Genomic DNA, 11,934 nt, shown 5'->3' with positions numbered 1-11,934 from the left:
TCAAAAAAGTCCCCTTTCCATGACTTCTACAGTGTCCTTTCATCTTATTTCATGTGTTTTCCTCTTTGGCCTGCACTAATCTCAACTTTTCTTTAAAAAAAAAAAAAAAGAGAGAGAGAGAGAAAGAAAAAACTTGAAAATAAAAACCCAGGGTCGGGGTTGTAGCTCAGTGGTAGAAAGAATGCTTGTGTTGAGTTTCATCATACCACAAAAACAAAAACACAAAGAAGATGTATTAATAGCCCAAAATACATGTAAATGCATATCATTTTCTGAGGTACAAATAAAAAACCATGCCTTCAAATTTGTAAAGACCATAAAATGAAAGGACTATGTTACTCTTATCACCCAAGATATAATCAATACTTTCTAAAACTTATAGGTTACAATACAGAAGGTCAAGTAATAACTTTGGAGCTTTATAATAGGATTTTATTAGCATTTAAAAAATGTTACCTAACAATGGTCATATAGTGGGGTAAGAGATTAATTTGAAAATGTTTCTACAATAATTTCACTACCAATGAAGGAATATTAATATGAACAGATGAACTTTTAATCCATCCATCTAGAAGTGTTTATTCACTAATAAATTGTTTTCTGATCTAAAATCATCTTTTCATCTTGCTTTTTCTTCTGCAGCTGAACTAGAAATTTGTATTTTTTTGCCTAAAAAAATGAAATGACATATTCTTTCTTATAAACTATGTTCTCTGATTTTCCTGTCAGCCTGCTTCAAGAAAATCCATGTGTTCAGTATGCTTGCTCGCAGTTTGGCCCATATCAGATGGTTGTTTAATCCAAATATCTGAGCTGCAAACTGAGCTGATCCTTCTGGAGAAAGTATGGTGGAGCAGCCAAGACCTATAGTTCACAAAGGGAAAAGACAGAAAATTGAAGTGTCAGTTAATAATCAAAGTACAAGGGCTCAGTGATAGAGTGCTTGCCTAACATACATGATGCCCTGGGTTCAATCCCCCAACACCTCAAACGAAATGAATAAACAAATCAAAATGGTTATCTAGTGAACAAGACATCATAGAAAGAAAGATGAGCAATCTTTCAGGATCTTATGTACTAGTCACTGTATGTTTTTTTTTTCAAAAACACTGTCCGTAGTCAGGTGTAGTGACACACACCTGTAATCCTAGAGACTGGAGAGGATGAGGATTATAAATTTGAGGACAGCCTCAGCAGCTTAGTGAGACCCCATTTCAAAATAAAATAAAAAGGATTAGGGTGTGGCTCAATGTTAGAGGATTTCTGGGTTCAATGCCCAGTAATACACATGCACACACAGATTATCTCTAATTCTAGTGACCAGAATGTACACATTTCCCAGAGTCCCTCTCTCTCTCCTTGAATAGCACTAGATAAAAACTGTCCTATTTTTGCTCATCATAGTTCCCTATTCTTTCTTCTTTTTTTTTTTTTAGTGGTGCTGGGGATTGAACTCAGGGCTTTGTGCATGTGAGGGAAACACTCTACGCCATCTCCATAGTCCCCTTTTCTAATGTCCATGGACGATAGGTATATAGTTCCTCTGGCATAAATTTGATCAATAGCTTTATTTATAGCTTCAGTGAATATTAAACTCCAAAAGTTTGTGTAATCAATGTGTAGTTAAGGATCTAGTGAAGATGATTAAGCACAAGATATATCTCTGGAACCATACTAAATCCATCTTAAAGGGAATAAAGAAAATAGGCATAAACATATTAGGACAAAGAGATAAACAAAAGTAACATTTTGACAACTGAAAAGCAAATAAAGTGGTAACTAACTTAATAGATTAAGAAAACAAAAGAAAAAAAAAAAAAAAGAGAGAAGCAACCTAACTACTATCATAGAACCCTGCTAAAAGAGGAATTAGTTGCACCAGATACCTTTGAGGGAGGCATGAAGTGAGAATAAAAATTGGGCCAAAAAGAAGAGGACCAAACAATAAAAGTCTAAGAAGTAATTAGGCCCTCAAGAACTCTTTCCTTTGTCTATCTGAGTAAGTGCCTCAACATGGCAGAGTTTTCAATTTATCTGAGGTTAAACACTTCAGTCTCTGGACTGGGGGGATATCAGGCATAGTTGAGGCAAGGAATGATATAGTGAAAACAGGGAGTGAAGTTTACACACACAAGTTGAGATTCCCCCCTAAGCTTCCTGAATGCTGGCAGCCAAATTTATTCATACAGGCAAAAGATGGGGACAAAATTTCTCTGTGTAATTCTAACAAGAAAAGACCTAGTCACTGATGTGTGAGATTATTTGGAGAGTAACTACCAGATCAACCCACAGTAGAGCCAGTTTCCAACTAGTTTTTTTTTTTTTTTTAACAGTACCCCCATACAAGCTCAATCACTAGAGTTGAAGAAATGAATTAATAAGACCACAAAATCAGAAGATGTTACTGCACAGATTAAACAATAAAATGATACTCTTGCGGGGGGGGGAAACTAAGAGAATAAAAAAGAGCTACTAGACATGTAAAACTACTGTATTCAAAATGAAAAACTCAACAGAAGGTTAGGATGTGATACAAAATTGAGGCCATATCAGAAAGTACAGCAACAAGAGAAAGAAAATAGAAATCAAGGAAATCCAAATGTGAAGAATAAATTAAAAAATGAGAGAATAAAGACAAAGGAGGGGTAAAAAATAATTCAAGAAAATTCTCTGATTTAAGGAATAAAGTATCTTATTAAAAGAGCCACAAAGCCATACACAATAAAAACAGACTTACCAAATCACATTTGTGTGAAATTTAAGAATAATCAGTACAGATAAAAGATCCTAAGTTTCCATAAAGAAAAAAATTCAAGCTGCGTGTGGTGGCACACACCTGTAATCTTAGAGGCAGGGGGATTAAGAAAGGAGGATCGAGAGTTCAAAGCCAGCCTCAGCAAAAACAAAGTGCTAAGCAACTCATTGAAACCCTGTCTCTAAATAAAATACAAATACAAAATAGGACTGGGGTTGTGGCTCAGCTGTAGAGTGCTTGCCTAGCATGTGCAAGGCTCAAAAATAAATATTAAAAAAAAAAAAAAAAAGACTTGGGCTGGCTCAGTGGGAGAGCACTTGCCTAGCATGCATGAGGCACTGGGTTCAATCCTTGGCACCCCATAAAAATAAAGGTATTATGTCCACCTACCACTAAAAAAAAAGAAAAAAAAAAATTATAAAAAGACTTAACTCATGGGCTGGGGTTGTGCCTCAGTGGTAGATTGCTCACCTAGTGTGTGTGAGGCCCTGGGTTCGTACCTCAGCACCACATAAAAATAAATAAATCAAAACAAAGGTATTGTATCCAACTACGACTAAAAAATATTAAAAAAAAAAAAAAAAAAAGACAACATATCAACTAAATTCAATATACAGACTGTTAGATCCTAATTTAAGCATCTGTAAAAACAGATGGGAGGGACTGGAGCTGTAGCTCAGTGGCAGAGCACTTGCCTAGCATGTATGAGGCACTGATTTGATCCTCATCACCAGATTAAAAAATCTGCTTTAAAATAACCCAACCCAAAAGGGGGGTTTATACATAAAACAAAACATTACTTGTTGAGTCTGGGTGATAGGTATATGAGATTTCATTATGCTATTCTCCACACTGTTATATATATTTCAATTTTTGTAAACAACAGTTAAAAAAAATTTTCAGGGTAACTTACCACTGGGTAATCGAAGAGAAGACCACACATCCTGAGCTCCCCAGTCTGATGTGAGGGGAGGACAGCTGATAACTGGATATGCAGTGTTACCAGACATCACTGGGCCCAAACCATTGCTTCTGCCTGCCACTGCCACAAATACAGTAGGAATGCCATCCCCTAGGGAAATCATAAGATGATTATTTTGCTAAGCATTTAAAAGATTTAACAATTTTTTTTTTTTTTTTTAAAAAGAACGTGCCCTTATGTCTTAAATCACTCCTGGGTCAGGTGTAATGGTGCATACCCATAATTTCAACTAATTGGGAGTTAAAGAAAGATGATCTCACAAGTTCAAGGTCAGCCTCAGTAACTTAGGGAGAACCTATCTCAAAATAAAAATTAAAAGGGCTGAAGATTTAGCTTAGTGCTTGCCTAGCATGTGTGAGGTCTTGGGTTTAATCTCTGGTATCACAAAATAAACAAAACCAATAAGTACACTCCTGGAACAATGACCATTACAAGTGTCAATCAACATTTTTTCCAGTAGGGAAATATTTGGTTCGGAACCCAGGAAGCTATTATTTTACATCAACACTGTCTTATCATTTCTTTTACATACTTATATTCTGAATATAAAACTATGTGGCTTCATTTTTAGTGTCTTCCAGGGAAGGTTAACCATTAAAGATAGCAGAGAGGATCTGCAATTTTAACTCAGGCCTCCTGGAACCTCTATGGGGCTTTTCTATTGGAGCACGTTAAGAGACAATGCTCAAAGGGATGCTTGTTAGATTAAGATATCAGAGATCCTCACAGTTCTAGTCTGATTTCCTTCAGGTTTGCATTTTCATTTCTTTTTTCCTGCTTCTTTCTTTTTCAAGCACCCCAGATCTTATGCTCTTTGGAGGTGAGTATCTTGAAAGCATAGCATATTTCAAGACTTACCCTTGGGAATATGGAAAAGCAACTTTTTGGTATTAGTCTAAAACACATTTTTTTTTTTTTTGGCAAAACAAACAACACCTAAAATGGTCTAATTATTTGAAGTTTACCTTCATACTCAGCTTTAATCCTCAATGTTTCATCTGGTCCTTTATGGGCAGATGTTACCCGAAGTTCACAGGGAATTCCATAATTTCCACAAGCCTTCTTGATTTTTTCACAGTGGCCGAGATCAGAAGTTGAACCCATCAGTACTACAACCCTGCACTGATTTTCTGATTTCAGAAGCAACTAAAATAGAAAAACATGGATATGAAAAAGAACAAGACAAAAATGGACAAACAGGAATGAGTACAATAACTTTTCTGTATAAAGGACAGTGGTCTTCATAATTAAGACCCAATGGAGAAGATTTTAAATCAGATATATAATATTTATTAATAAAATCCTCAAGCCTTTTAATTATTATTCAAGAAACTATAACCAACCATTTCATTCTAAAGATGTTTAACAGCATGATCAGCCAAACTAGAGGTCATATTATATATATTTGTAAGTTGGTTGTTTAAAACAATTAAAAAAAATTTTTTTTTCTTGTGGTACCAGGGATTGAATTCCAGGATGCTTCATCACTAAGCTACATTCCCAGTCCCCCCACCCCCACTTTTATGTTTACTTTGAGAGAAGTCTCATTAAGTTGTTGAGGCTGGCCTGCAATCCTGCCTCAGCCTCCTAAGTTACTGGGATTACAGGTGTGTGCAATTGTGTCTGGCAACATGGAAATAATGTTCTAAAAGGTGATTATGATCATTGGATAATCAGATACTCCCTCGAACTCCCATGTAACTATAGTAATTGTAATATCATAAAAATTAAAGTGAAGGCTGGGGTTGTGGCTCAGTGATAGAGCACTTGCCTAGCATGTGTGAGGCACCGAGTTTGATTCTCAGCACCACATATAAATAAAATAAATGTCCATTTACAACTAAAAGTAATATTAAAAAAAATTAAAGTGACATTTTATAATTATGTGAAGGGGACTGGGATGTTGCTTAGGCCTGGGTTTCAAAGACCAGTAACATAAAGAACCAAGTAAAATGGAGGGACTGGGGATATAGCTGAGTGATAAAGCACTTGCCTAGCATGCACAGGGGCCCTGGTTTGTTTCCTAGCACCACAAACAAAAACTTTTTAAATTAAAAAATAAAATTACATGGCATTCCATCCATCCTATGATGTTGGCACTGTAGTAGGGAATGGTAGGAAATGTAAAAAGTTTCTCCTACAGGGACAGAGAGTTGACAGGATCCCAGGTTTACCTATCAGGAACTGGAAACAATACACTTGCCAGTTACTAGCAGAGAGTTCTAGTATACCAGTAAGGGTAGTAGACTGGGACATTTCGTAAAGGTGTTCCTCTCTTTCAAAGTCACTGAAGAAGAGAAAAACACTATATCTTTCACATTTTATTTTGAAACAAGGTTTTCTTAGAAGAAAAACACGTAACAGTACAGGTTTACTACAGAAAATTACCTCTACTCTCTCTGCAACCCACTCAAAGTTTTTCTTTACCATTTGGAGCCCTTCAGGAGTTACTTCTTTGAGGTCACGGTAAGACTAGAAAATAAGATAGGAAGTTAGAAATGATCCGGTTTATGAGTTTTGAGTAGGGAGTATGATAACTTTTTAAATGAGATATATCTGAAAACGTATCTCAATATAGAAATTCATTCCTAAATTAGAGAAAGTTCAATAGCGAAGTAAAAGTTTTATTTTCCTTTAAGGTTAAGTGCTTTCTACACTAGCATCTACAATTAACAGCCTTGAGAATTCCTGTGTATTAAGCATATAGAGGATCTCAACCTAATTTTTATTAGGAAAAAACAGAATGGAGCTTGATTAAGACCAGAAGACTTGGTGTAGAGTCCCAGATCTGCCAGTTATTCTTGTACTTGTGAAGATACTATCCCCTTAGAGTCTTAGTTTTCAACTAGCCAAACAAGGACAATACTTACTCTGTTAGTTTTTGGAGAGTCAATGAAGATGATAAACAAGAAATCTGCTTTATAAGTTTATTACTAATGTCCAAGATATAGGAGATACTTATCTTTAAAAGTAAATGGAAATTAACAAATCAAGATTCATAAGGATACACACCTTATCTTTCCTTTGTTTTTCCTGTCCCAATCTGATCTTTCAAAGGATAAAAATTCACAGCATTACTTACCTGTTTGTCTTTCTGCTGGCTTCGATCCCCTGATGGCCAGAGTCTCCAGGAATCATTATCAATAACATCAGCAAGAACAATTTCTTTGGTGATTATGTCAACACCAAATTCAATCTAGAAATGGCATATTGCCAAAGAACACGTTTTAAAAAATGATATTACTAAAGACACTTCTCAGTTATAATAACCTTTACTTGTAAATTTCTGTTTTCTAGTACCTTCATATCAACCAATGTACAGTTCTGGGGCAACCAGGATTTCTCCAGTATTTCAAAAATAGCTTGTGTAGCATGATTCATGATGTCCACTTCAGTTTGGCCTATAGTAACTCCAGCAAAGCAAAGTTTTGCAGCAATTAGCTGTTCCTCAGACCACTGTGGATCATTATTGGCATCATCCTAGGAATAAAGTATAGTACTATAATTACAATTTTTTTGAACTTTTCAGAAAAAAGTACTTCTCCTTGAGCATAAATTCCTCAGGAATATTCGTTTTCTCTAAAAAAAAAATTTGTTTAAAATATCCTTTAGTTCAAAGTAATTATTTTTAATTCATTTGCTTTTTTTTTTGGTGGGGGGAGTGGGTAACTGGAGTAGAACACACTGGCACTAGACCACAGAGCCACATGCCCAGCCCTATTTGTACTCTGTTTACAGACAGGGTTTCACTGAGTTGCTTAGTACCTCGCTTTTGCTGAGACTGGCTTTGAACTCACGATCCTCCTGCTTCAGCCTCCTGAGCTGCTGGGATTACAGGCATGCGCCATAGCACCCCAGCTAATTTATTTGCTTTTAATAGCTACTTTAAAATTCAAGATATTTAGGTAAGTAACTTTTTCTAGGTCTTAAAGTAGTTGAAAGAAATTTGTCTTCTCTCAATAAACAAATTTAAACATAATTTACAATTTTAATATCTATGCTTAACAAGATAGGAGGGGTAAAGTGGTTCAAACAAAGCCTATAAAAAATTATAACCATTGATTCCTATATTCTTATATAGTTTTGCTCAATATGTTTTCCTATATTAGAATACAGAAAGATTTTAACTGTAAATTTTGAATTAAATGTTATATTTCTTCCCAATTAGTGTTAAATTTTTAAGTTTGTTCCCTTTCTTAGTCAACTTGGTCTAAGGTAAGTACATTTTCTTTTAAAAACCTGATTTGTCATTGTTAATGAAAGTGTACTTTATTGGCATAAATATCTACAACATTCCCAATATCAAAAACTTCAAAATCTTTTGAGTTTATAATTTTAACTTTGCTGCTACCTTATAGTAAGACACAGAAGCATAAAATAATTACCTTGAAAAACATCTCCACTTTTGGTGGGTAAAACTTATATCCTTCCTTGACACCAGGATTTCTTTTGAGAAAAGAACCAGTTGCTATTCTTCTACAAACCCATTCAATTGGAATCATTTCACACTGGGGCGCAATGAAAGCTGTTTCTCCACATTTTCTGGTGAAAGCAGTTTTGATACCTACATATTGATTAAAAAAAAAAGCACTGAAATTTTATTTAATAAGGTAGATCAGACATTTATCTGCATTACAAAAGGAAACTAAATTTAGTTTGATGCACTCTCCAGTGCATGTTCTCATTCATTCCAGCAATTAAGGAAGCCTTGAAATAAAAACCCTATAACTTAGGAACTATGGATGGTCCTTTAAAGTTATAGCAATATACTCATTTTCAATGCAAAGAGGTATTTAGATACAGATAACAATTCAGGTTTGCAACTAACATTTTTTCCCCCACATTAACTTAAAATGTAAAACAGGATATTTTGGAAGAGGACAAACTGCTCCAGGAATGTAATGACACAATGAATTTATGGTTAACTACTCTGTGAATTTGTGGAAGGCAGGTACATCTGTCCTGACTGAAAACAAATGTATTAAACCCCAAATGTGGTTTTAGAAAAGATTAGTGCTTACTGGAAGATAAAAGAAATGAAAGAGTAACTAGGAATATTTTGCATAAGGAAGGAAAGATACTAAATTATAAGATTAGAACTGCAGGAAACAAAGAACAAAGCTCTATGGTTATAGATATGGAATCCAAGGCTTCAAAGATTGAGTGATCCAAGGAAATGAGGCCTCTTACACTATAGGGAAAAAGCCCAAATCTTTTAATAGCAGAGATTTCAAACACTACAGATCAACCAGTAGCTGACTGAATCACTGAAGAAAAAAATTATTCTATTCCCCTTCCTTCCCTCCAAATTGTCTCTATGACATCTGGATGTTAATTTAGTCTTTTAATTTTTCTATCATAAATAGTTTTCCTTCAATTTTTAAGTAGTAGGGAACTCTAGAGATCTTTGATTAAGTCCAATTCCCTTTCTTGGGAAATGACAGGGTAAAAAGGTAGTTGCTATCTTCAAATACTTTTGGACTTTAAAATAAATGGAAGAGGGATTTGAAATTCTGTATTGTTTTCAACAGGCAGAGAAAAGAACAATCTATAAAATTTCAGGGAGGAACAGTTCATTAATTAGAGCTGCTAATACAAAGGTGGTCTTCTTTCACAGTTAAGACTGAAGATGGCCTAGCAGAAAGAAATTGCAGAGGGACAGTGTACTTGACAAAGACTGTAGCAAAATGTCAAGGTGTAAAGTAGTCACCCCCAAACAATAGGTTGTTAATTCAAACAATGCCATCTCCCCAATAGAGATCAATGTGATATATATATATATATATATATATATATATATATATATATATATATATATATATATATATATAAATTGACAATTGGTTGGGTTTGGTTTTTTCCCTTTTGGATGAAGTAATTGCAATTGCAATTTACCTCCTTCTTGTAAAAACTAAAAACTCAAGCTGATAAGTATCATGTTGTAGACCTAAATAATGTCATTTCCCCATGAAAATAATCAAAATAAGAAAGAAATAAAAAAGAGAGAAAGGAGAAAGGAGAGAGGGAAAGACAGAAAGAGAAGGGGAGGCACTTACCTGCTTCTTGTAACAACTGAAAAATACAACTGGTAATTTTATTGGAGATTGCAGCTTTTCCTTCCAGATGATTCTTTCGGGCTGCATTTCCTGCTGTAATCTGGTCCTTGGACTGCAGAAGAACTTTTCCTGGACTATCTAACAATTCATACACTTCTTTTGTTTTACCCTCATAGAGTTTCTTACCAATGTTCAATACTGTAAACACAGAAAAGGACTCTATCAGATTTTAGTGAGAAATTTCCTGAATATTCAATATTAAAACATCTAGAATGACCAATCAGTGAACTAAGGAAGAACCTTATTAAAAATTAAGACATCTGCATAGAATCTTTTTTTTTTTTTAAGTTGTAGATGGACACAATACATTATTTATTTTTATGTGGTGCTAAGGATCAAACCCAGTGCCTCACACATGTCAAGCAAGGGCTCTACCATTGAGCCCCAGAGCATCGAATTTTATACTCAAGTTATTTTGTCATGTATCATCATGTAACCAAAAGCTGGTCTTTGTCTCCAATGCCAATCCAATAACGAGGACACGGTTTTGAGAAAAAGAAAAAAGGTTTATTGCTTTGCTAGCAAAAGAGAAACAAAGGCTGTGATCTTGCCCATTCCAGGAACAGGGGGCTTTTAAAAGTGATTCCGAGAAAATTAGATTAGGCAGGAGAGATCAGGAAGAAGTTTAGGGAAAACAAAATCAGAGAGAAGCTTAAGGAAAAGAAGATTAAGAAAAAAAAAAGTGTAAGTTTCAAAGCTACAAGGGATATATCAAAGTGTCAAGTGAATCCCTGTTACAATCACATAATTTTATGAAGAAATCTAATTATTTAAACAATTATAGAGATTAGAAACTGTGACAAAAAAGTCACCCATGTTAGGATATGCAGAGCTAGACAAAATTCTAGGTTTCCTGATACCAAATCCTATATTCTATCCACTAGCAATCTATGCCTCTCACAGGTAAACTGAAACAGAATTAAAATTAAGCTACTTTAAATTAATATAACTAGTACTTTTTATACACAGAATACATTATTTAAATTAGCTTGCAGGGGGAAAAAATGCTGTATTTTTCTTGACTTTTGCTTTCCATGGCAGGCAAAATATTTAAGTTCAGCCAGTAGGTTTCTTGATTTCAAGTTAATATGCAAGAGGCTCCTTCATTTGCTTTTAAGTTAGCTCATCTGTAAGCATCCTTCTTTCTTTTTTAGTACTGAAGAATGAACTCAGGGGCAATTAACCACTGAGCAACATCCCCAGCCCTTTTTGTTATTTTATTTAGAGACAGGTTCTCAAGGAGTTGCTTAGGGCCTAGCTAAAATGTTGAGGCTTTGAACTTGCCTTGCAAATCTCCTGCTTCAGCCTCCTGAGCTTCTGGGATTACAGGCTTGTGCCACCTCTGCCTTCTTTGCACTAAGCAAGGAGCTAACCAACTCAGTGAGACCCTGTCTCTAAATAATATACAAAATAGGGCTGGGGATGTGGCTCAGTGGTCAAGTGCCCCTTGAGTCCAATCCCCGGTACCCCCCAAAAAATAAATAAATATACATTTTTTAGATGAAGATCTAAGATAATAGACATTTAAGGACTTAAAATTTCCAAAGAAGGAGAAATCAATCCTCATGGTCTCCGAACTCTAGCCCAAGTTTTAGCATTTTCCGAGTGTATCTATGGATAGGTACTGTAGATGTATCAGAAAATGAGACCTAGAACCTGCTCTCAAGGGACCTAACCAAGTCTGAGCAAACCTGATATTAAATATCATAATAAGTATAATGTAATAAATACAGACTATAGGATCACATGTTCATAGCTGTGCCAACTAAACTAGTCTAGAAATCAAAGAAGTCTAGAATAAAGTGAAAATTAGGCTTGAGATCTGAAAATTGATTAAGATTTAGCCAAAAGAAAGTAAGGTATAATTAGTTGTGGTAAGAATCAAAAGGTGATAAAGGAGTGCATGGAACTTCAGAATGGCTGAAGCCCTGGAGCTCTAATTGTATATACACTGCCGGGGGAGAGGGGCATGGGGAAGTAGCTAAGGAATAAAAAAGAACAGCAGCAAATAAGGTAGAAGAGTTGGAATGGGGCTGCATCACCAACTAGTAGGGGTAATGACTGAACAAAATACTGTCAAG

The 11,934-nt window shown here is 35.1% G+C and overlaps 1 protein-coding gene across 2 annotated transcripts in view; it reads right to left on the bottom strand.

The window, feature by feature from the left end:
* Window positions 1-410: 410 nt before the first annotated feature.
* Window positions 411-11,934, bottom strand: part of Paics (phosphoribosylaminoimidazole carboxylase and phosphoribosylaminoimidazolesuccinocarboxamide synthase) — a 37,122-nt gene continuing 25,598 nt past the window's right edge. For both annotated transcript variants that reach the window (XM_071614308.1, XM_027938083.2), the window contains 8 exons: window positions 9,794-9,991; window positions 8,123-8,301; window positions 7,038-7,217; window positions 6,820-6,933; window positions 6,126-6,209; window positions 4,703-4,883; window positions 3,669-3,827; window positions 411-864 (listed from right to left, as the gene is read on the bottom strand). In XM_071614308.1, coding sequence (XP_071470409.1) covers window positions 698-864; window positions 3,669-3,827; window positions 4,703-4,883; window positions 6,126-6,209; window positions 6,820-6,933; window positions 7,038-7,217; window positions 8,123-8,301; window positions 9,794-9,991 — 1,262 coding nt within the window. In that variant the 3' untranslated portion in view covers window positions 411-697. The remainder of the gene's footprint in view (window positions 865-3,668; window positions 3,828-4,702; window positions 4,884-6,125; window positions 6,210-6,819; window positions 6,934-7,037; window positions 7,218-8,122; window positions 8,302-9,793; window positions 9,992-11,934) is intronic.

The sequence above is a fragment of the Marmota flaviventris genome, chromosome 7 (assembly GCF_047511675.1).
Source record: "Marmota flaviventris isolate mMarFla1 chromosome 7, mMarFla1.hap1, whole genome shotgun sequence".
Lineage (NCBI taxonomy): Eukaryota > Metazoa > Chordata > Mammalia > Rodentia > Sciuridae > Marmota > Marmota flaviventris.
The sequence above is the reverse complement of the archived record's forward strand: the minus strand, read 5'-3'. Positions and strand labels throughout refer to the sequence as shown.